This window comes from Schistocerca gregaria, chromosome 7 (assembly GCF_023897955.1).
Source record: "Schistocerca gregaria isolate iqSchGreg1 chromosome 7, iqSchGreg1.2, whole genome shotgun sequence".
Taxonomy (NCBI): Eukaryota; Metazoa; Arthropoda; class Insecta; order Orthoptera; family Acrididae; genus Schistocerca; species Schistocerca gregaria.
Genome location: NC_064926.1, coordinates 272,196,169 through 272,222,868, shown reverse-complemented (window position 1 = coordinate 272,222,868; position 26,700 = coordinate 272,196,169). Strand labels below are relative to the sequence as shown.

The 26,700-nt window shown below is 42.5% G+C and overlaps 1 protein-coding gene across 1 annotated transcript in view; it reads right to left on the bottom strand.

Annotated features, from left to right (window-relative positions):
- LOC126281971 (nose resistant to fluoxetine protein 6-like) overlaps positions 1-26,700 on the bottom strand; it is a 316,561-nt gene that overhangs the window by 113,887 nt on the left and 175,974 nt on the right. Inside the window, exon 4 of the mRNA XM_049981346.1 lies at positions 12,595-12,851. Within this exon, the coding sequence (XP_049837303.1) occupies positions 12,595-12,851 (257 nt within the window). The remainder of the gene's footprint in view (positions 1-12,594; positions 12,852-26,700) is intronic.

The window sequence follows — 26,700 nt, the reverse complement described above, 5'->3', positions numbered from 1 at the left end:
AAAATGTAGACTGGCAATGGCAAGGAAAGCGTTTCTGAAGAAGAGAAATTTGTTAACATCGAATATAGATTTATGTATCAGGAAGTCGTTTCTGAAAGTATTTGTTTGGAGTGTAGCCATGTGTGGAAGTGAAACATGGACGATAACTAGTTTGGACAAGAAGAGAATAGAAGCTTTCGAAATGTGGTGCTACAGAAGAATACTGAAGATAAGGTGGATAGAGCACGTAACTAATGAGGAGGTATTGAATAGGATTGGGGAGAAGAGAAGTTTGTGGCACAACTTGACTAGAAGAAGGGATCGGTTGGTAGGACATGTTTTGAGGCATCAAGGGATCACAAATTTAGCATTGGAGGGCAGCGTGGAGGGTAAAAATCGTAGAGGGAGACCGAGAGATGAGTATAGTAAGCAGATTCAGAAGGATGTAGGTTGCAGTAGGTACTGGGAGATGAAGCAGCTTGCACAGGATAGAGTAGCATGGAGAGCTGCATCAAACCAGTCTCAGGACTGAAGACAACAACAACAACATGTTTGCCTCCATCCGATAACAGGCTATGCAGTCCCTGCAACATTCAGTACCATTCTGCACCATTGACCAGAGATTAGCAACAACCAGACTAAGGAGTTACTATACCATTCGTCTGGAGCAGCGCCCTGAGCTGCAGGCATGAATTATGTCGCCATTATTCACGGTTTTATATTACTCATGATGGCCATCGTCATACGGCGACAATCTACAGAAAGGTCCTGTTCTTCCACTGTTTTGGAGAGACACGGCGATGTTATTCTTTACATCACTGCGTGGAGAATCACTGAGTATAACTTCTGGTCACGACTGATAGTTATCTAGGGATCTCTGTTAGCACAACGGTACGTCACTAAAGTCCTGTATCTTTATGTATTACCCCTAATTACCCCTCTTGTGACATTTTTCAACAAGACAATGCTCGTCTACACACGGCACATGTCTCTACGAACTACCTGCATGGTGATGATCTGTTCCCAATAGCTCATATGTGGGACCAACTCAGATGTCAACTCCGTCACAGGAAAAAAACACCGAAAATCGATTATTTCAGAAACCAATTAATTCAAATGGTTTTAATAATATGGTAAAACTGGCGTTGAACAACAAAAAAAAAAAAAAACGATATAACAGTGATAACCGCCATCCTTAGTGTTCACCTGTCGATATACCGGCGCTTTTCGGTGACATGACCTGGTTGTGTTCCTACGTTCTTTGAGCGACGTATAAATTCTTAATCAGTTTTCTTTCTGTGCAGTCGATGAAGTGTTTTATTAGGATAAGCATGAGACTATCCCACCTCACGCTTTTGATGGCTTTTCCCACGTCAGTTGAAACAGAACAAATCTTCCTATTATTTTCAACGCAAGATGAAACGTTCCTACCGCCCATTCTCAAACTACCGTTACGTGCGCAAATCGCACTTGCGGCCGAGGAAAGAATCCACGCACCCTCGGCAGCGTGCGGTACGCCTGACATATTATACGACGTAATCTTCTAATTCACAGATTTAGTCGGAAAATTTTCAAGCAGACTTAGATTAATTCTCTGCACTGACACACTATCCGATCAGTCTAAAAAGGGTCGCCGGCCTCACTTTAAGCCGCTAGATAACTTCTCACTTCTCGAAGTGCAGACATCAAATAAAGTTTTCCATCACCTCGGTTCTGAGAGTTCTGGTACCTGTACAGAAAACAGGAATGGGGATCAACATAAACATCATCCCCCCCTCCCCCCCCCCCCTTTATTGCTCATGAAGACGACACATTGCATGTTGTATCACCATACAGCGAGACCTTCAGAGGTGGTGGTCCTGATTGCTGTACATACCGGTACCTCTAATATCCAGTAGCACGTCCTCTTGCATTGATACATGCCTGTACTCTTCGTGGCATACTATCCACAAGTTCGTCAAGGCACTGTTGGTCCAAATTGCCCAACTCCTCAACGGCATTTCGGTGTAGATTCCTCAGAGTGGTTGGTGGGTCACGTCGTCCATAAACAGCCCTTTTGAATCTTACCCAGGCATGTTCAATAGGGTTCATGTTTGGAGAACATGCTGGCCAGTCTAGTCGAGCGATGTCGTTATCCTGAAGGAAGTCATTCACGAGATGTGCACGATGAGGGCGCCAATTGTCGTCCATCAAGACGAATGCCTCGTCAATATGCTGACGATGTGGTTGCACTGTCAGTCGGAGGATGGCATTCATGTATGGTACAGCCGTTACAGCGGCTTCCATGACCACCAGCGGCGTACGTCGCCCCACATAATGCCACCCCAAAACAGCAGGGAACCTCCAACTTGCTGCACTCGCTGAACAGTGTGTCTACGGCGTTCAGCGTGACCAGGTTGCCTCGAAGCATGTCTCCGACAATTGTCTGGTTGAAGGCATATGCGACACTCATCGGTGAAGAGAACGTGATGCCGATCCTGAGCGGTCCATTCGGCATGTTGTTGGGCCCTTCAGTACAGCGCTGCATGATGTCGAAGTTGCAAAAATGGTCTTTGCCATGGACGTCGGGAGTGAAGTTGCGCATCATGCAGCGTATTGCGCAGAGTTTTTTTCTTTTTTTCTTGACCTAATTTTTGTTCTAAATTGTTCGTTGAATATGTTCGTGGCGGACATCCGATGACACCCGTTCGGGTTGTTCGCTGATCCATTCACTCAGTTTTTTTAGTACAGAGGGTAGGTAAACCCTCTGACCGAACACGCTGAGCTATCGTTCCGGCTACAGTTTGAGTCGTAACACGGCGTCCTGTGGCTGCACGAAAAGCATTATTCACCATGGTGGCATTGCTGTCAGGGCTTCTCCGAGCCACAATCCGTAGGTAGAGGTCATCCTCTGCAGTAGTAGCCCTTGGGAGGCCTGAGCGAGGCATGCCATCAACAGTTCGTGGTTCTCTGTATCTCCTCCATGTCCGAACAACATCGCTTTGGTTCACTCCTAGACGCCTGGACACTTCACGTGTTGAGAGCCCTTCCTGGTACAAATACGGACACGATCGAACAGCGGTATTGATCGTCTAGGCATAGTTGAACTACAGACAACACGAGCCGTGTGTCTCTCCTGGTGGTATGCCTAGAACTGATCGGCTGTCGGACCCCCTCCGTCTAATAGGCGCTATTCGTGCATGGTTTTTTACATCTTTGGGCGGGTTTAGTGACATCTCTGAACAGTCAAAGGGACTGTGTCTGTGATACAATATCCACACACAACGTCTATCTACAGGAGTTCTGGAAACTGGGGTAACGCAAAACTTTTTTTGATGTGTGTGTAACAAAATAAGATTATGGGATTCCAATGTCAAATATTGTCTGCGATACCATCGTCAGTTTACCAAAAACTGCGATCCTATCACGTTTCTCGACAATCTTCACTCTAATTAAGATACTGGACTAACATGTTATACTAAAGTACATTATGAACAGAATTTAAGTATCACTTTTTCAAAACCTCGTAATTGCTCTCCCTTGCGATGCATAAGTTTGAAATTGGCTCAGAGGTGCCTAAAACCTTCCTCTGCAATGGTGCAAAAGTATGGCGCCCTGTAACGTTACCCTCGCGCTTGACGACACTTCATATAACAAGGTTTCGACATTTGCGAAGAGAGAAAAAGGCTTGGAAGTTCATGTGATGTGTAGGGTGGGTTAATGAAGTCACATTGGCACCAAATTTCAATGCAGTTCTACCCAACGCCACCGTGGATGTGTCACACTATAGGAAGGTCGTCACACCTCCTCTCCCACCCCCCACCCCCCGCCCCCTCCCCGCCTCTTACATTTCACCGCTTCTTTTGACGTCCATGCAGTGGTCAGAAAGGTGGCACCCAGTGTTGAAATCACACGGTTTTCTCATGGGTAATCGAAGGAAACATTTCAAACACACCGCCGCAAAGAATCAGCACGAAAAGGACTCACGGGATGTCACAAAGGACGTCAACGACACCACCCCTCTGCTTGGGGCGCTGATTTCCAGAGGTTGAGAACGGCAGTTCTCAGTGCGATGACCAGCAGGACGACTGTTTTGACTACCTTTGGTGCTGCTGACACCCCCGGCTTTTCCAACCCTCTCCAAGGACATTATCGGGCCGCTGCATTCCCTGGGAAATACTCCCACACCTTTGGAGTGAGTGCGACCGCAGTTTTTGCTCTCACGTACAAGCTGGAACCACTAGAGATGGTTCAAAATCATTCGACGAAATTTGAACGTGACTCAAAGCAGCAAAGGGTGCTTATGCTTTTTCAGCCCTCCAGCTTCCCGCCAGCCTTCGGCGTTGAGCCGTGGTAAAATTTGCTGTTTTGAAGAGCGCGCCGCAGCGCGTAGTGTAAAGCAGTCGCCCTCCGTTTCTGGCGGTGGCGCCGCTGTGGCAATCACAACTTTGGTGTCACCATCTGGTGCGATACGTGAAAGGTTACCTATTCATGTGCATTTAAGGGGAGCTATAAGCTTGCCAGTGGCAGTCGGTCAGTCGGAATGAGGCTGGGTCAGTCTCGCGTCACCAGTTGTTGGTCTGTCTCTCGTTCCTCTTTGTGCAGCAGTTAGTGTCTGTCTGTCGTCGGAGTGCTAGTATGACTGTCGTTTGGATCAAACTTTAAAGCCAGAAAATGAGTCTTGTCACTCTGCCAGTAACAGAACTCAGCTAGTGGTCGCCCGGTCGGCGCTGAGTTCCTGCATCTGAGTCTGCGCGTTAGGACGCCAGTCTGCTCGAGCTGCTCGGGCAACGGTCATTGGCGGCTGGATCGATCGGTTGGTCGGTCGCGCACTGAGAATCTAGATGACTTGTCCGCCGTGATCGTCGGTGCATGTGAGGTCCCCACGTGAGTCCAGTGGGCCCTGCCATATAGAAAGGGGTAGTGGCTTCACGGCCGACACGAGAGCAACAAGAGTAAGACCACGACATCGGGCTGGCCGATGCGAGCTGCGACGCCGAGAGATAGGAGATCGGCGTGCCTTCCTGCGTCCGTTGAAGCGGCTGGCACTGGACGGTTCGGGAGAGCGTTGGGGTGCTGCGCCAGGTCTTCGCCAGAAATCGCAGTTTACTAGAAGTTAAGTGGATGGAGATACATTGTTTCATTTACTTCTTAAATTCTACTTGTTTCCTTGGCGAGGTCACCAGCCGCTTTGTTTTGGGGTCGTCCCACCATTCTTCTCCGTTTGCCCACCCACGGGAAGGCGGTTATTTATGAATTGGGTGGTCCGTTTTTCCCTTGTGGAGTAGGGATGGGTTAGAGCAACCTGCGGTTCGGGTTGTTCAGTAATCCTCCTGTCAATCTGCCATACGTTAATAGCTGCCTCTGTCATGTTTGTCGGATTCGGTGTTAACGAATTTATTGCTTAAGGTGTAAAGGCCGAATTCCTTAAATATGTTTTTATCTTGCCTATCATCTTGAGAGGCGGTGTATGTGTAATGTAGAGCATGTTGGTATATTTTATGTAAAAGGTAATTTTAGTATATAAAGTTGCCACCCTTCCACCGTAAGAGTTTTCTTTTAAAAACAAGTTGCACTTTCGGTGGTAAGTAATTTTTTAATGTGAGTGTTTTGTAACATTTCCATCAATTCTACGGGGTGCATAGTTTATGTGTTTGTGCGGGTTGTTAAAATTTTCAGTTTAAAGTAATCTGGTGTGTTACAGATTTGCACCAGTGTAGTCTTTCAGAGGTTGTTGTGAGCGGTCGTGACTACGGCCGTGTTAAAAGGGAGCGTCAAGGTTCTCAGCCCCGAAAGCTCATACTGTCAACAAAAAAAAATTGTTGTTTCTGCCTCTGAATAAATTGTAACTTGATATTTAGAGGGTGCTTTCTGATTATAATTTTTAAATCTGCTTTTTTTGGTTTGTTTTCATCAGTTACCCACTGGCAGCTACTTCCATGCTCACATAGTGTGATTAAATGTGTTAATGTTCTTGATGAATCGCTAGTAAATAAAGTAAATTCTTTAAAGAAAAGATTTTGAAAGTAAATTCACTGTTCAGGCATGATCACGAATGGGGGGTGTGGCATTGACATATATGGGAATACAATGGAAAACGGTCCCTCTAAGGCCTCTCATACAACAATACCCTGGGTGGCACCCGCCCCATGTTTATCGAGAATCGAAAATTCTCCTTAACAGAGGAAACCTGCGAAGCCATGCTAGGGACGTGCAGGTAGGCAACCACCTGACACACCGTACTTTTCTTGCTGTCAGAAACGTGGTCGAGCCCAAGGTTGACGTCACGGGGTGCCACACTGTTGCATCATCATAGAGGAAGGTTGTAGGCAGCTTTGAGCCAAATTCAAAACTTCTTCATGGCAATAGAAAACAATTACGGCGTTTTGAAAATTTAATTTTGTTGTGCAGTGTATTTACGGAAATTCTATATTTTTTTCCAGATCATTTCCTGACGTATTGAAACATTGTTTGTATCTTTGAATGTAAAAGTTTTTGTTTATAAAAATTAACTATCCCATAGATTTCACTTTACATGAATTATGATAAATGCCGCATGGTTTGCATATTTTTCCAAATTTAATTTACGTAAAAAACAGAAAAGTATTATGATGTTCTAAAAATACACTTAACTCCTCATAAATATTTGAGTGTTTTGTAAAAGCTAGATATGTACTGCACTTTACACATGGCATGCTTTAGATTCCCAAAGTTTATATCTGTAACTTCATAAAATAACTTTTACCATTATTTTATTCCTTTGATGTTTGCAATAGTGAGAAATGTAAGCTTAGATGAAACTGCTAATAATACAAAAATCAAATGCCATTATAATCAGTAATTTGAACAATGCAGCTTGCAGAACGTAATAAAAAGTTCATGTTTTAATATATAGAACTTAATATACAACAAATGATAAGTGTAGGTGGCAGTCAGTATGTGTTAGTCTTTGTTTCACCGAGCCTACCGCATGTCTTTTGTCTCAGAGGCACGAGTAAAAGACTCTCTTGAGTGCTAAAAAGATGAATGGTGTATTTTCACTACTGTGTCGAATTAAATTGTGAAACAAAACACGTGATGTGTTTGAAACAGTATCTTCACTTCGTCAGTAAAAAAACCCGAGGCTTGTGATAATGTCCTAGCCAAAAGTTGAATTCTGTATTAAGTATAAAGAAAAAGACGATTACTTCGATCTTTATACTTTTATTCATTGAACTTTTTAGCAAATTATTCTCTTTCCTTGAACTTCGAAAATGTACTGCATTATCAGTTAGTGGTGCTAGAAGAGTACGTAATTTTGATACAAATCTGCAAGAGCTATCTTTCACCAAATGTTTAGAAAGTGGACCATTTCAAAAGCCACATTTAAAAGTCCTGTATCAATCCACACGTTCCAAAAAGATTCAAAGGCCCTACCACAGGACCAGAATATGTTCAATGCTAAATGTGCATCCACTGTAGAGTTTTATTACAGGAACAGTACCTCACTGATTACGACCAACAAAATGATGACTACTTTAACACAATCTCCATCCTAGGGGGCCCACAATTTGCCTCCTTAGCCCCATTACAGATGCCGGCTGCCTTCCGATTACATGAGCTCCAAATCTGCTACCCGAAATTGTTCTAAAATCTCTGCCTTTCAGCCCATCACACTTAATAGCCGCATGCAGGCAATTTCATTGGCCATTTCTGCCCATTTAAATGACTATTGCAAAATAGTGCTTCCCGCCAAGGCTTTTCAAAAGTTTACTTTCAACACTTGCAAGGAAATACGTTCTGCCGTCCGACGTGGACGAGCGGTTCTAGGAGCTTCAGTCTGGAACCGCGCGACCGCTACGGTCTCAGGTTCGAATCCTGCTTCGGGCATGGATGTGTGTGATGTTCTTAGGTTAGTTAGGTTTAAAGTAGTTCTAAGTTCTAGGGAACTGATGACCTCAGATGTTAAGTCCCATATCGCTCAGAGCCATTTGAACCATTTGAATACGTTCCATACCGGAAAAATCACTTGCCCTTCAACCAGCGTCTTAGGACTTCTCTATAACCCCTTTAGGATTGGAGAGGGACTGGCACATCACCCACAGATTAGAGAAAGCTTACATCCCCGAAAAAGTGAACCTGTTGGCAATAGCCAATAGAGGATCACAAAGTTGGAGCCAGGAATTGATAAGTTACAACCACTATTGTACGATTTGTAGTTGGCTAGCTAGTTAGTTACATATAACGTACTTCACATTAAACGATACTTGAGGGAATGTGTCAACTGAACAAAAGCAGAACATACGTATATTTAAAAACTGAACAAGTACAAGTAGGACTCGCTCTCCGTACAAAAATAATTATATACATGTGTGACATAAATGGCGTTATCTTTTGACTGCGCTGACTTAGAAGCTTAAATTTTTTATACAGCCAAGAAACCATAGACCTTAGCATTTGACAACTTGACCCCTCTACTCGCAATCCTATAAGGGTTCCTTTTTATCGCCTGAGGTACGGGACCCTAAAAACATGAAAATGCTATCCATTTACAATTTTTTTCTCCGTAAAGAATAACTATGTATGTTCAACAGTTCCTCAATGACAGAGAAGGAATTATTAAGGAGAAACATTTTTTATCTACATTCGAAAATACTACTTCTGTCTGACATTTTGTTTCAATGGATAGACTGCCACACAATTTAATAGCTACGTATTTAACCCTTTAGCTCCCCAAAAGGCTATGCAGATGATTTTTTCCTTCTAGTGTTGTAGCTATGAATAGCTCTGTTACTCTAAAATTCAGGTGGATTGTTAATGACAAATTTGATACATGAATAAATGTATTGTGGGCCGTGTTAACATTTCCAGCTACTTAAAAAAATTACCTGCGAAATATGTGTGTGTGAATCACATACATAACTCTACGAGGGTGTGCCGAATAGTAATGCACCGAACTTTTTATACATAAACTGTTAGAGCTGTTTTAATAAAACAAATATAATTAACATTACACACATTTATTCTTCATGTCTGCATACTTCCAGCTCTCTGCCACTAGAGGGCTCCGAATTGTAGTGTGTAACATGGCGATGTGTAACGTAACTATGTCGGCGCGTGAGAAACACCGTACTGTAATCGAAATTCAGATTCGAAGAGTTCGTCCACACATGGAGCACACTCTCCTTCAGCATGGCACTCCAGACCAAAGAACCCAACCCCTTGGGTTAACTTTCATCGATCATGCTCGATACATTCCCGACTTGGCCACATCCGATTTTCATCTGTTCGCAAAAGTTAAACAACAGTTTCAGGGACTTCGCTTTGATAGTGATGAAGCGGTGTAATCAGAGGTGAGGTAGTGGCCTTGTGAACAAAGTCAACCATTCTACAGTGACAGTATCAACAAACTGTGTCTTGTTTGGGAGAAAAATTTTCGTTGCCAGGGTGAATATGTTGAGAAACGATGATGTAGAATGGTAGTAACATTTGTTTTATTTAAGATTTACGAATTTTGACATAAAAGTTCAGAGGCATTACTTTTCAGCACGCCCTCAGAATTACTTTCATTTGTGCAAGGAATACTTTTTGCCTAGGTGAGAAGTTAACGCTGAGTATTATCCCACAAGAGATCAGTGAATGAAAATATGCCAAATATATTACCCTAATAAGTTCTATATTCCCAAAGTTAGCAGTGTTTCTTATGGCAAAATTAGCCGAACCTAAACGTTTTTGGTATGGTACATGGTATTTACAGTTTAAATTTTCATCTATTTTCGGTGTTGTTTATTATTTCTTGTTGGTATACTACGTTAATAGAATGCGGGAAGTATTTGACAGTACAAAACTGGATGATTGCGTTTTTCAATGTTCAAAGCTAGCCCGTTTGTGCAAAACCGGTCAATAGCTTTCAGAGGAACACCATTACTATTTTCTCTGTCAGTGTCTATTTACCTGGCATAACAGCAACTCTTGTGTCATCTGCAAATATAACTAATTCTGTATCCTGGTTAAAATAAAATGGTAGATCACTAACATAAACGAAGATTGGTAGTAGGCCACTGATTGAACCCTATGGCAATCACAGTATAATTAGTAGGCCTATAGAATCTTACTTGCCAATCCCTATTCCACCAAGGGGAGGCCAAGAAGTTGGCATTAAAGATTTACTTCAAACTAAGTACACCGTTAGTAGACCATTAAAACAACACAATGCGCAAGTAGCAAGGTGCACTACTCTGGCAATTCCGAGAAAATCCCAAGAGAAGTTTTACGTGTCTGTCATATGGTTTACGTATCTGTGCGTAGGTGCTGGAAGTTACAGTTCACGGTGGTCAGGTGGTTAGCATTCTAGATCCGTAAGACGCCTGTGTTTGAGATGACGGTTCGACTCCCGCTCACACATAATTAATCTATAATTTTTTCATCACTTGTCATATTATTTAACTTATATGACATCTGAGAGGTAATTTAATAAAAAAAACACGTGACTTTGCGTAAGTTTTACTGAATTTCATGTCATTTGTCTACTTGCTATATTTAATTAAATATTATTAATAGAACCAACATATTTGTAACTATCGACAAGTAAACAAAGAAACGCTTAGAGTTTTCATGAAAATGTGTGGCTGTCTTGATAAGCGAAATCCCTTATACATTCAATCTGGTAAGGTATATTGCGCGCAAAATGCCATGGCCGCTACTGTAGGGGAAAGAGCCGTTCTAAACTGCGACCTACGCTCACAGTTTATGTAAATATTATGTGGGGTCCATCCACGCCCACACTTGCATGATGACCATTCGAAAAGATCTAGTGTCACCTCTGCTTTCATTAGTATCTAAAAATAATTCCTCCGAAAACGCAGTGATTTATTTCCGCTTGGCTTGTTAATCATTTGTAACTTTCAAAGAACTGTCGTGAGTGATGAATTTTGAGTGCAACCTGCACATTTCTCTGGCTGCTATGTCAAAAATTGGTTCTTTTGCCAAAACACAGCGGAGTTCACACATCCCACCTCACTAACATGTTGTGCAGTCACGTTGGCGAGAGAATACTGAAACAGTGGTTTATTAAGTTTATTAAGTGAGGAACTGAGGAAAAAAAGTCAGTAGCTTATGAAAAAGCACACCATCGGCACAAAAAGTGTACTGTCTTCACATACGTTGTTCCGAAACACATAGCATTTCTCGTTTCACCAGCTACCGATGGATGTTGAAAGTTACTTTCTTTCGCTGGGAACGTCTGGAATTATTGGAATAATACGGTAGGTAATAAAGTTTTACATAATAACGATATGGAAAAATACTCTCAGCTTTGCGGGTTATCATTTGCCAAAACCTCATTTCGATATCTGAAACCGTTAATGGAATATGAGGAATTTTGTGGATATTTCACTCTGGCTTTATCGCTGGTGCGGCGCGATCGCAAATGAATGTGCTAAATCAGATTAATTCGCTTGAGATTGGCGATAGACAGGTACCTCTACCGAAGTCTAAGGAACGATTCAGTATGTTAGCCACATTTCGTACGCAACAACATATTATGTAATATGCACGATAACGCAAAATCATAGCGACCTATACTTTTCATAGCACACTTTTCCGAATTTTACGTAGTGTCTAACTTTCACAATAACTATGACCATTAAAGAAATGATGGGTACATCAACATGAACCTGACATATAAAGCTGCAAGTAAGGCGAAAATGATTTTTTTTTATTGAATAGTTTCTGTAAAATCGTTTGAGAAAGATTGCAGGGTGCGCGCTTCGATTCTGTCATCGCTGGCCTGCCGGAAGGTGAAAAACACTTATCGGTCCACCTTCCGAGGAAGTGAATGACCTCACCCAGCACTTTGGACGAAAACTGGTCACTACGCATCGGCTACCGTATCCTGCGAGAGCTATACCCGGAGTTACTTTCCACCTCGACGCTTCGAGCTGCAGACACAGAGGCCGGCTCCCGTTGGCAGTTAACCTAAGCGGTGAGACGTTGCTAATGTAGCAAGAAATACTGTAAGTGCAAATTCTTTGAACGTCACAGAATTTACAAATGTTCAAATGTGTGTGTGTATGGGACTTAACTGCTAAGGTCATCAGTTCCTAAGCTTACACACTACTTAACCTAAATTATCCTAAGGACAAACACACACACACACACCCGTGCCCGAGAGAGGACTCGAACCTCCACCGGGATCAGCCGCACAGTCCATGACTGCAGCGCCTCTGACCGCTCGGCTAATCCCGTGCGGCACAGAATTTACAATTGTACTACTAACATGGAGGTGACTGCCTGTTTTCCGACTACTGCAGATATTAATTGTCATGACTATTCGAACAGTCTCCCTATCCAAGACCCTCTTGCAAAGTGCAGACGCTAACCACTTTACAACACTGACTTCTCAAGGCGGGCACCTTGACTCAGATACACCAGTTACATAACAGACGTGTAAAACTTCCCTTGCGATTTTATCGGAATTGCCAGAGTGGTGTGCCTTAGTACTTACACATTACAGTATGTTGTTTTAATGGCCTACTAGAGGTGTACAAAGTTTGAAATAGCCACGTGATCCGAACGTCGTGGCCTGCCCTAGTAAGACCATACTGGTCTTGTCTCGGGGGCGAAAGAATGGAAGTACAGTATAGCAGACGGACTCACGTCGAAGCGCGAGCTCCAGAGAATGCGGTAGATGACGGCGCGGTCGACGGCGGTGTGCAGGTCTCCGGCGCGCGGCCCGCTCCAGGAGGGGTCGACCTCGACGTCGACTGCGAGCAGGCAGTACTGGCCGCGCACGCGCTCGCTGGCGGGCGGCGGGCCGAGCCGCGCAGACACGGCCAGGCACTCGTCGAAGTCGCCCAGGTGCGTCGCGGAGCCGCGCAGCAGCCCCGAGCCCAGCTTGGCGCCTCCGTCGAACACTGCGGGCACGAGTGTAACACTAATCGCCGTTCTTCACGGAACTCTCACTTCTTAGCTATTTCAGTGCAACTGCAGGGAAACTGCCGGAATTTGAAGTTGGGAATAAAAAGTTCGAGGTTAACTTTCCACGTCAGAATCGGCCAATCTAGCCTGTACTTCATGGAAGGAGTAAATCAGTTTCGCAAAGGCATTCAAAAGCCAGAAACTGAAATAGTAATAATAATAACGAGCGTATGACATTGGCGGCCAGGAGACCCCTCGCGGGGCGGTTCGGCCGCCGCTTCACAAGTTCTTTAAAGCCGCTACGGCGACTTGCGAGTGAATGAGGATGAAATGATGATGAAAGACACACAACACCCAGACATAACGACGCACAGAAAATCCCTGACCTCGCCGGGAATCGAACCCGGGACCCCTTGTGCAGGAGGCGGAACGCTACCGCAACACCACGAGCCGCGGACTCTGAAATAATAAACATCAGATATGAAGGAATCGTAATTAAATATCCCGATGAAGTCTGCAAATTTTTAATAAATACTGAGTGGTCATAGTTACTTTCTACATCTACATGGATAATCACATTTAAGTGCCTGGCAGAGGGTTCATCGAACCATCTTCACAATTCTCGATTATTCCAATCTCGTATAGAGCGCGGAAAGAATGAACACCTATATCTTTCCGTACAAGCTCTGCTTTCCCTTATTTTATCAAATGGTTCAAATGGCGCTGAGCACTATGCGACTTAACTTCTGAGATCATCAGTCCCCTAGAACTTGGAACTAATTAAACCTAACTAACCTAAGGACATCACACACATCAATACCCGAGGCAGGATTCGAACATGCGACCGTAGCGGTCGCTCGGCTCCAGACTGTAGCGCCTAGAACCGCACGGCCACTCCGCCCGGCTCCTTATTTTATCGTGGTAAGCGTTCCTCCCTGTGTAGGTCGGTGTCAACAAAATATTTTCGCATTCGGTGGAGAAAGTTGGTGATTGGAATTTCGTGAGAAGATTCCGTCGCAACAATAAACGCCTTTCTTTTAACGATTTAAAGCCCAAATCATGTATCATTTCTGTGACACTCTCGCCCAGATTTCGCGATAATACAAAACGTGCTGCCTTTCTTTGAACTTTTTCGATGCACTCCGTCAGTCTTATCTGGTAAGGATATCACACGGTGCAGCAGTATTCTAAAGAGGACGGACAAGCGTAGTGTAGTAGTTCAAAAGAACATTTTCTGAGTGTCCTGCCAATAAAACACAGTCTTTGGTTAGCCTTCCCCACAACATTTTCTATGTGTTCCTTCCAATTTAAGTTGTTCGTAATTGTAATACATAGGTATTTAGTTGAATTTACGGCTTTCAGATTAGCCTGATTTACCGTGCAACCGAAGTTTAACGAGTTCCTTTTAGCACTCATGTGGATGACCTCACACTTTTCGTTATTCAGGGTCAAGTGCCACTTTACGCACCATTGAGATATTTTTTCTAAATCGTTTTGCAGTTTCTTTTGATCTTCTGATGACTTTATTAGTCGATAAATGACAGCGTCACGTGCAAACAGCCGAAGACGGCTGCTCAGATTGTGTCCCAAATCGTTTATATAGATAAGGACCAGCAAAGCGCCTATAACACTACCTTGGGGAAAGCCAGAAATCAATTCTGTTTCACTCGATGACTTTCCGTCAGTTACCACGAACTGTGTCCTCTCTGACAGGAAAACGCAAATCCAGTCACATAACTGAGACGAAATTCCATAAGCACGGAATTTCAATACGAGCCGCTTGTGTGGTACAGCGTCAAAAGCCTTCCGGAAGTCCAGAAATACGGAATCGATCTGAAATCCCTTGTCAATAGCACTCAACACTTCATGTGAATAAAGAGATAGTTGTGTTTCACAGACGCGATGTTTTCTAAACTCACGTTGACTAGGTGTCAATAGACCATTTCCTTCGAGGTAATTCATAATGTTCGAACACAATATATGTTCTAAAATCTTGCTACACATCGATGTTAACGAAATGGGCCTGCAATTTAGTGGATTACTCCTACCACCTTTCTTGAATATCAGTGTGACCTGTGTAACTTTCCAGTCTTTGGGTACGGATCTTTCGTCGAGCGAACCGTTGTATATGACTGTTAAGTATGGAGCTACGCACCAGCATACTCCGAAAGGAACCTAATTGATATACAGTCTGGGCCAGAATACTTGCTTTTATTAAGTGATTTAAGTTGCTTCACTACTCCAAGGATATTTACTTTCCCTATTTGACACGTCATAACGCGGAAACTAATTACCGTACGAGTACCGGACTTGGTAGCATTAATGTCCAGAGTATGGGGTGCATAATTTTCGTGCGTCACAGCGCGCCCGCCCAGTTCGAACTATGGCCACCGGCTGTTATGATCAGTCAACGTGATTCATAGTCTCACAAAACTGACCAGTGGCAGTGCATGTGTTGATGTGCCAACATGATCTTGGACAAAAGGAGCAGGGCATTACTCGTGAAGCTTTATTATCAAAACATCAGTAATGCTACTGCTGCACATCGAGAATATCACTGGCTAAAAGGATTACGGAACGTCCTCTTTCTCCACCTGCTGTGTGGTGCATGACGAAGAAGTTCAAATCAACTGGAGAACTGAGCGTCGCTCCGGGAAGAGACCGACGACCAGTTGCACCACAGGTGACAGGTGAAATTTCTGTTGCTATGGCAAACAATGCTGTGCGAAATTCCCCATCATCAGGCAGTGCGTGTACTGTGTCGCGACAGTTGAACACCCTGTTGTCAGCTGTATGGAAGGTGCTTCAAACTATTCTCAAATGGTATCCGTACAAGATCTGTATCGTACAGCAGCTTGAACCATAGGTCACACAATGAAGTGTTGACTCCGCTCTCCACTTTCTCGTAGGGATTGAAGTAGATGAGGGCTGGCCCTCAACCATCCTACGGACAGAGGAAGCTCATTTTTCTCTGATGGCGGAGATGAACACACAGAATTGTCTAGTGTGGGGATCTTCACCTCCAATCATTGTGCATGAAGTTCCTCCTTATGGTGAATGTGTCACTGTACAGTATGGTTTCACTGCTACATTCATCATTGGCCCATTCTGTTTTGAAGAGGTTGGCCCTCAAGGACCAGAGACATGCAGTGCGACTGGCCAGCGTTACTATGATATGCTTCGCCAGCATGTCACATCTGCCCTACAGGAGAGAGATCATTAAACTCAATACTTTTCATGCAAGTTGGGGGCTCACCACACATCGCTCATAAAGTTCACGTGCTTCTCTGAGCCACATTTGAAAATGATTGAATTATGAGCCGATCGTTTCCAAATGCTTGGCCAGAGCAATCACCTGATTTCGCTCCATGTGTTTTCTGGTTGTAAGACTACCTGGAGGACAGGGTTTACCAGGGCAACATTCACACATATGCTGACCAGAAACGCAGCGTGTCAAGGCAGGCAGCCAGCATATCTACGGACATGCTTCGTGCTGCTGTGCAGAATGCAATCCTACGCTTAAGACTCTTCTGGACGCTTATGGGCGCCATATTGAGGCCCCTTTGTAGCAGCAATGCGACCGGAATCTAATGGTATGATGTACCGTAGCACCACATGAAAAGTGTTTCAATTGAAATGAATCTGCATTATTTCTCTTCCCCATGTCCTTGACACTTTGGTAGTCGTTCGGTAATTAGTTTCCGCGTTATAAAATGTTCAACTGCAACCCCCCCCCCCCCCCCCCCGGTATTTTATATCTGCCTGCTGTCAATCCATTTCATCCCACAAGTGTGGGTGGCAAGGTAAAGCTCTGCCTCACTGATGGGCTACCTTCTGAATTCAAAGGCGAGAGTGAAAAGGAAAAAGGCAGGATGGTAAATAACCTAAAGAACAAGTACACATCAGGTTGGGTAGGTTTCTATAGTGTTGTCATTAAAAATGTAACAATGAATTAGTTACTTACTCATCTGATTAGCTGTAGTGTCAGAGAACAAAACTTTCCAAACATCTTGAAATGGAGCACAGTTAAACCTGTGCATCAGAAAGGATCATTAATACCAATATTTACTAAAGAATTTGAAGTTGTATTGCTGACACAACTCACTGATTATTTTTCCCAAAATAAGTTGCTAACAGAAACACAGCACGGCTTCTGAAAGGATCACAGCACTATCGAAGCAGTTACAGAGTTCTTTCATAGTGTCCTTGATCAAGGTATGCAAAGAGGAGGCTTATTTCTAGACCTCAGTAAAGCGTTTGTCTCAGCAAACCACGAGTTACTCTTGAGTAAACTTGAGGCCTACAGTATGAATGCCGAATCCACGCGAATGCTGACTACGTACCTAGTTGACGAAAAGCAGTGTACAAAGCTGACTTACAAAATCAACAAAATCAACGATCAGGCTATAAATTTCCAGTCTAGATATGAATCAGGCACACAGGTGCACTCCAGGGCTCAGTTTTGGGCCCTTACCTATTCTTTGTGTAAATAAATGCTATAGAGCCACCTCTTAAGTCCCAGTTGGGAACCTACACATATGATACGTCACTGTTATTTGTTGGCAAACAAAATGATGAGTTAACACTGGTTTCAACTGAGGGACTAGATTAAATACATGCCTATTTCAAGGATCAACGATGGAAGGTTAAAATCAGCAAATCAGAGTTATTGCCAATTAAACTTGCAAGGCCACACCGAACCACTGTTAGTAATGTAGGTGGAATTGAAGCAATAGATACAGAGAACTGTAAAGTTTTCGCTATTTACCTAGATGAAAATGTACAGTGGGTAAACCATATCAATTTTGTATGTCATAAAATCTCTACATCTAATTAGTCAGCTATCAAAAGTTGTTTCTCAACAGAAATTAAAAACAATTTGTTATGGGACAATTTTTACTTGATGGGGTAGAAATATGGGGCTGTGCTGCTAACATACATTGAACAGAATATTAACCTCGCAGAAAAGAGCAATCAGGATTATCAATGAAATAGGATACAGAGACTCCTGGAATGGATCTTTGTACACATTAATGCCTAACTGTTTACTCACTGTGTTTTTACAAATGAATTACATTTTTTGTGAAACATAACACCAAATCAGTCAAGTGCTCTGATATGTATATAACACAAGAAAGAAATATTGCCATAACAAACACAGAAATAAGCTACTAACAACAGACTGCAGTCCGTGCATTAACGGCCAGATATGGTATAAAAAAACTGCGAAGCTCTGTATGGTGTCACAAAGGAAACTTATTCAAAGTGAAATCATTGTTGATTGACAAGTGATTATGTTCTGTGAGTGAATATTAATACTAAACTAAACTGAAATCTCTTTATATTTTGCTGTATAAAATCTGAACATTTATAATAATCACGATGTAATATTGAGTTCTGTAGCCCTTTCTGAGTACTCTGATATGTGTACCATGTATACGTTATCACTTATGCATATATGAATATATCTGCTCTCTGTTTATAAAAAAAATGTAAATTCTGTTGTTTTACTAAGTACACATATACACATTTCATAAAGGCATGTATGTAGCCACTTATGCATCTATTCTGTTTGTACGAAACTTGTAAAAAAATTATATGACGTTTGCAAAAGTAATCATTTCGTGGCTCCATGCAAAAAATACACTAAAAAAGATAAGAACCCAAGTTTTTATTGATTAACAGATTTTTTTTCATTTACGTCTGTGATGGGAATGAAAGCAGTTAGTTACATTGGGCGTTAGGAACATAGTTAATGTTTTCGTCCATAAAATTCTTCAGGGTTACGTTACAATATTGTGAATATATAAAATTCCTACGACGTTTCAGCCATTTTTGCAAACGGCTTTCCTCCTCGTGTTTTACAAACTGCTGAATGAGGAAAACGTTAATTTTCACATTCTAGTGGAAGAAGCTCTTCTCGTGAGCTGGTGGGGCATTGAGGATGAGTAAGAGAGTCGTTATTCTTTCTTTGTTGGTGTTTGCTTCCTTTGTTGTTGTTGGAGGAAACGGACCACCTTGAATGGCGTTTGATTTATTTCTTGCCGATGGTGGGAAGAGGCGAATGCTCAGATGGTGCCGTAGGTGTTGGACAACGGTTGTGGTGTAGCGATGGGGAAAACCGACCGGTTACAAACGATACCGGTATTTTAGTTTTGAATAATCGATATTTTTCCGTATTTGGTCTTTGTTATAACAAGTGTTTTATTTTATTTTTTGCGAATAACCGAGTAAAAAACCGAAATAACAATTGGCCAAAGAAACAATTCCAATTAAATCTTTTTTTTAAAGAGTAATTTTTATACATAAGATTTGCATTGGTTTGAAATAGTGCGATATTTATAAAAAAAGGGAAAAGCAATCCGTCATCAGTGATATTTTAATAACAATGCCGACAGAAATGAGCAACAAACACAGGACGTAAAAACTGATACAGCGTTGCTAAGACAATAATGACCCAGTTGCTGTATGTCGGGGCTCAAGATACGTGTGTACGTGCAGCATGCAACACTGGCCCCCACCTGGTCTATAAGACAGTTTCTCGCTGTCGTCGCCAGACATCCGTTGTATTGGAGAATGACAGCAAACTGGAAATATTTTTACGAAGTGTCGTAACAGTGAAGTTTACTTTAAAAGGTTAAAGATTTGTTTGCAGTTTCTATGAAATGATAAATGAGCAAGAAGATTATGGTAGCAGGGATACATTAAAAACTTAACAACAATTCATTCGTAATATAAAAAAGAATAGAAAGTAGCCTGCATCTATACGATATGCCTTTATCTACTTCTAGTCCTTCAAAACGGAAAAAATTAATACAAAATACAGAATTCTTCAGTCTCAGTTCGCACCCTATTACAACATGATTTTTGAGCAGAGTTTCAAAATATTAGAATTAATAGTAGTGTACTGGTGTTCCTTTTTAGCATTCAACTATTTATCCAGTTTCAAGAAAAACAGCGAACGGTGGATGGACTAAATATTTTGTTATCCTTCCTTCCCAGTTAGGGGGGGATCCTACACCTGTCGCCGCATCCCATATCTCTGTCGCCAAACGCCTCGATCTTTCCTCTTCTTCTCCTTCCAGGAGAGTGACATGAAATTACTCTCTTTCCTGTCATTTGCTTATTTAGTGTGTCTCATCCTATGTGTTTTGAAACTGAAAGGTGAAAACTGTTCAATCAGTGTTCGACTTCTACGTTTATTACAGGACATAATACGAATAAAAAACCTAAAATCGGTTGTTTAAAACACCGGTTATTTTGAACGGTTTTAACAGTTAGGTTCCACCAGCATGAAAAAAAAAAACCTAACCGAAATCCGCACTCTCTATAGTGGTGGGGTCTGCAATGTGAATGGGCACCACATGGTGGGGGAGATGTGGTCCGAAAGCGGAATCCTGTGCACGGAAGCCTAAGCACAAACACATGACCTGTGAACTACAGATAGCATTATTGTAAACGATTGTGTTAACGACTTTTATCTTTTTTATTAATGAACTTTTTATCCTTTTTCTGAACCATTGTGTATTGAACTGGGGACCTAGAAACGAAGGAGCGGCTTCGTCCCGCCGTAGCCGTAAGTGCTCCACAAACTCACAACAGGCCACAGCAGTCCACCCACACCACCGCCGCCCCACACCGAACCCAGGGTTATTGTTCGGTTCGGCTTTCTGGAGCCATAGTCATATGACTTACTTGGTGTTTAGATTTAGTGAAATGAAGCTTACATGTGTGTTTTGGACGTCTAATTTACATCACAGTTTCACAACATTTGGCAAAAGTGCAAATTTTTCAGTATTTTTACGTATCGCAGTTGTATTCTCACATGTACATGTGTGACAAGTGGTTTATATTACCTGATATGTAATTTTCGACGAAGGCTTTTGTTTCACACAAGACAGGATTTTTGACGTGTAAGTAATGTAGCAAAGCATATTATTTACACAGTAGTTTTTAGCTTTTGTATATTTGGCTCTGAGCACTATGAGACTTAACTTCTAAGGTCATCAGTCGCCTAGAACTAATTAAACCTAACTAACCTAAGGACATCACACACATCCATGCCCGAGGCAGGATTCGAACCTGCGACCGTAGCTGTTGCTCGGCTCCAGACTGTATCGCCTAGAACCGCACGGCCACTGCGGCCGGCTTTGCATATTTGCTCTGCTTTTTATTATTTGTACTTTTTATATTTCACTGTGACACTTGAAAACGGTCTAAGGCCGAAATGTAGACTGTCAAATGGAGCAAATATCTTCTCGTAGAAAAAAGATTGTATTAACAGTCAGTACAATTAATAATTCGACACACCTTTAAATATCTGTAATTCGTAAAATCAAATATAGTAAACTGTGCTGATGCCTCTTGAATGAAGTTGACATCGTTTGCACAGAATACCACTACTAATAAATATCACGTACACCATCATTAAATATAAACTGATATTAAAATATGGAATGGCACTAAATCTTAGTCCAACGAATTATATTTTTACGTATTTGGTATCCTATATGCCACAGTATATTTTCTTCAATACGGAATTAAACATCGAGTTTTCAAGAGAATTATGTCTACTTATGGGAACTGCACGTAGTTTATATTTGCAACGCAGATACATGTACAAGGTGACAGATTTGGGGAATGGCGTTGGAAATGCTCGTCTGTGTCCTGCAGCATACATGCAGTGAAGATACGAAAGACACGAATTACTTCTGAAGCACTAAATTTTTCTGTTACCATCTGTAGAGCAAAAACACGAGAAAGATTGTAAAATTCGTAACTAACTTGAGAGTAGCATTTATTCTGGTTAAGTGCAATGAGGTGACAAATGTTACGGGATACATACTAAAGTCGTGTCAGACCTAATTTTGTCCGGAGTAATGAAGCAACTCGATGTGTCACGGCTCAACAAGCCGTTGGAAGTACTCTGCAGAAAATTTGAGCCATGCTGCTTCTATTGCCGTCCAAAACCGCAAAAGTGTTGGCAGTGCAGGACTTTGTGCACAAATTGACCTCTCGATCATGTCCTATAAATGTTCCGTGAGATTCATGTCGGGCGATCTGACTTACCAAATTATTTGTTCGAACTGTCCAGAATGCTCTTCAAACCAATCGCGAACAACTGTGGGACGGTGACATGACGCATCGTCACCAGTTAAAAATTTCGTCGTTGTTTGGGAACATGTAGTCCATGAATGGTTGCAGATGGTCTCCAAGTAGCCGAACATAACCATATCCAGTCAGTCATCCAAGTACACACAGCCAATACCATTATTGAGCCACCACCAGCTTGCATGCCGGCCGTGTTGGCCGAGCGGTTCTAGGCGCTTCAGTCCGGAACCGCGCGACTGCTACGGTCGCAGATTCAAATCCTGTCTCGGACGTGGATGTGTGTGTTGTCCTTAGGTTTAAGCTCTAGGGGACTGATGACCTCAGATGTTAAGTCCCATAGTGTTCAGAGCCACTTGAACCAGCTTGCACGCTGCCTTGTTGACAACCTGGGTCCGCGGCTTCATGTGCTCTGCGTCACACTTGAGCCCTACCATCAGCTCTTACCAACTAAAATCGGGACTCATCTGACCAGGTCACGGTTTTCCAGTCGTCTAGGATCCAACCGATATTGTCATGTGCTGCAGGCGATTTCGTACTGTTAGCAAAGGTATTCGCGTCCGTTTTCTGCTGCCATATCCTAATGGATACGTCCGTCGTACGTCCCACATTATTCCACGCAGTGCTGCTTGTCTGTTAGCTCTGTCAACTCTATGCTAACGTCGCTGCTCTCGTTCGTTAAGTGAAGGCCATGGTGAGAGGTAATGCCTGAAATTTGGTATTATCGGCACACTCTTGACCCTGTGGATCTCGGGATGTTGAATTCCCTAACGATTGCCGAAATGGAATGCCCATGCATCTAACTCCAACTACCATTCTTGTTCATCTTATCATAAAATTATATGTTCTCGACGCTCTGAACAAGTTATCAACTAGACACGTCATCGAAGGTAAGTTAGAGGAAAAATTTGCGTAGTTGGAAATTTTTGTACTGTGGAAGGGGGAGTGAAATGAAAAAGGTTCTGAAAATTCTGAAAGGTTGTCCGGAGTGGCCGTGCGGTTCTGGGCGCTACAGTCCGGAGCCGAGCGACCGCTACGGTCGCAGGTTCGGATCCTGCCTCGGGCATGGATGTGTGTGATGTCCTTAGGTTAGTTAGATTTAATTAGTTCTAAGTTCTAGGCGACTTGTGACCTCAGAAGTTAGGTCGCATAGTGCTCAATGCCATTTGAACCTGAAAGGTTGTGTCTGAGTGGAGGGGGAGGGAGTACATTTAAGTGTCACTTTCTAATGTTTTTGTTAAACAACTCGAAAACCGCAGCTTCTAGTGAAAATGTTCCCTGGTACAAAATGAAACTGCATTAAATTTCCTAGAAAAATGATCTCATCCTTTTTTTTTTTTTTTTTTTTTTTTGCTGGTGGTAATAGCTTCTACGTTGCAGGGAATAAAAAATGGCAGATTATACAAAATTGTCTTTTGATGGTAAAAACTGATGATTATTGTCAAATGAACTGGCTTATGAACAAATACACAGACATTATATGTGTGTATCACATCTAAGTGCAGAAGAATCGTAATAAGGGATATATTGTATTCTGGGGAGGAGAAAGGGGAGGGAAAGGTGGAAAAGTGTGTGTGTAAGTTAGAAGTGTGAGGGAAGGTAGGAACGCAAGATTGTAGTCGTGTGCTTCTCTCCTTCATAGGACTGTAAACTGAAAAGTCTGCAGGTGCTCTAACCCACTACGTCGCAAGACGCAACTACAGGGTATTCTACAAATTTATACTGTCCCTCCACAGCGCCCCTTATGAATCACTATTGATACCGTGTGTAGACACGCTAGGGTGTTTATTTTCCATAAAATGCACTAATACTAGATGAAATTCAGTTATGAGTTACCAATAACGCTAATGCATGAAAATATATGTGAACAGGATCCACGGAAATCTCTGTACACAGTTCTACATCAATAGAGAAGGAACTGATTCTTTGTCGTTCTGTACGGAAGTTTTAGCGTTTTTCCGGAAAAGACGATTTCCTCCAACACGAATGCTGCTCAGTTTTCAGTTTACAGACAGACCATACGTCCCCAGCATTTCCTGTCCAGTTCTCTTACGTGAGCAGATAAGAAAGCTTCACTGAGCTGGTGTTTATATAGTTAAGTTATTTCCAGTTGATTAAGTGCGTAATTATTTGCAGTTGTTAAGTGATAAAGCCCAACATCTGGTGCTGTCAACTGTCTAGGCCACTGAAGAGCCTGTCCCAAGTGTAATATACTGTCATTGCGTCGGTTTAATTGTCTCCACTATGATAGTGTGCAACACGTTTTACTGTATTAGGGATATCAAATTTTCACCCAGCCTCAGCTATCACAACATCTGAAATGATCCAGAGGCTTAAATTGTCAGCTAGGTGCTACAGAACTACAGATATTCCAACGTGAGTCAAGTAATGAATTACAGCAGGTTACTGTCCTAGACTTGAACTTGATCAGTCTACGTATTCATATCCTTGTACGATACACTGTGGATGTGTAGTAAGTGGCTCCATTCATTGCAGCCCACTCTACAAGTGGCAATAGGTCCTGAATAGAAAGGATTTATGCTATCTCGCAGTAACAAAATTAATGATGAGAGAAGTGCGGTAACTTTCTGGTCATTAATTAATTCACCACCAAGTGATTAAAATACAATTACATGGCTTTTCAATACGCTGTCAACGATACACAGCAAGGTGCCACATTTTCCAATCCAGTCAGTTTCCCACCAACCCCAACAGGTCACTGAAAACATCAAACTAACAAATTAAATGCTTTTAAGCCTTTGTTTACAGGAGCGGATTAGACATAAAAGCTCACGTAATAACTGATTTAATAACAAGAAATAACTCCACCGTATAAACACGAGCTCAAAGGAGCTATTTTGTCTGCTCGCAAACGAGAAGTGGACAGGAAATGCCGAGGAGGTGTGGTCAGTCTGTAAACTGAAAACTGAGCAGCATTCGTGTTCGGGGAAGTCACCTTTTCTGGAAGAACGCTAAAACTGCCGACTGGATGACTAAAAATGAATTTCTTATCTAGTGATGTAGAACAGTGTGCAGGGATTTAAGTAGATTCTATCCATGTGCGTTTCTTACTTTAGTATTATTAGTATCTCATACTTTCATTCCATAGAGAGTTAGTGGATTTTGTGGAAAATAAACACCCCTCTCTCCAGGCATGTCTGCGAACAGCGTCGTCGTTGATTCATAAGGCGCACTGTGGAAGGTCGGTATAACTTTGTGAAATAACCTATAGCTGCTTCTTGTGACATAGTGGGGTAGATAGAGAGGCGAATCACCTGCTTTCTCTTCAGTTTAGAGATCTATGAAGTAGGGAGGTTCATAACCAGAATTCGGCAACCTATTTTCCCCCACGCTTCACACCCACCATTCTACGTTGGGCACATCCGCTCCCCTCCCCCTTCCCCGTTCCACCACCTGTCCCATCATTTCCTAGAACCCAGAACACAATTTATTCCGTAAAACGATTCTCCCTCACTTAAATGTTGCATACGCTTTTAATATCTGTTCTTAACCAGTTCATTTAACAACAGTCATCAGTTTTATGCCAGTAAAAGACAATTTTCTATAATCTGCAATTTTTCATTCACTGCAACGCAGAAACTAGATAGTTTGGAGACTAATAAAGAGATACTGAAGGGAATCGTGTAGCAAAGAGCTTTGTGGAACGACTTTACGAAAAGAAGGCTATGTTGGCAGGACAAATTCTGAGACATCAATATACAATTAAAGCTGCCTCTCCATCATTCGAATTTCAAGGGATCTCATGAAAGGTTCGAATAATAGTTAGATTTAACGAAAGTGTTCCTGATCAAGCAGGAATAAAGAAAATAGAATTAAAAATATTACTGCATTTTTCAATAACATACGGATTTATTTCCACTGCCTGACAAAAAGAGTGAAGCACTCAAAAGACATGATCGTACTTACACAAAATCGTCGAGTAGGTAATCGCTTACAACTGAAATTCTTTGTGACAAGTAGAACGGCCAGAAGATGGAATTAATGTTATTCGTGTTGTTACCAGGCCTGGTAAGGTATACAGTAAAAGGGACATGAACAGGGCCTCGTTAACAAACTGCCTATTGACTTTTGTCTCGCGTTCTTCGGCCGATGTTTGTCTGATGATTTTTCTGACGTTTCGCCAGCATGAGTGATTGGCATTGTCAAAGTTTCACCCTCCATTGATGGTGGTTGAATGGATTGCGGCCGCAAGCTCTGCTTCAGTCTATCTCCGAAAATGAAGCATGAAGCTTTGACAATGCCAACCACTTGTGCTGGTGAAACGTCAGAAAAAACATCAGAAAAACGTCAGCTGAAGGACCCAAGACAGAAGCCAACAGGCAGTTTGTCAACAAGTGACCACGAAAGACTTAACAGTTTTGTTCATTTCTCGTGTTATCACTGTTAAGGACAGGGAGATACGGTGTACTCGTGTGAAACAGCGCTGTCAGAGTTTGAAATAGGAGTCACTGTGGGTCCCTATTTGGCCGGTTGGTCGAACGGTACAATATCCAGATTTGAAGGTAATTCGCCTGTGGCAGTGACCTGCTGCTGGACTCCAGGGGAATGTGAAGGCAGAGATACACGTAGTCAAGGTGTAGGTCGACCAAGTCTGACTGCCGCAAGGGAGGAGCACCGTATTGTGCTCCAGCACATCGAAACCCCGTTAAATCTGCGCCTGCCATCCGAGAACCAGTAATGTACAACCTGCAACATACTGTGTCACGCCATACCCAC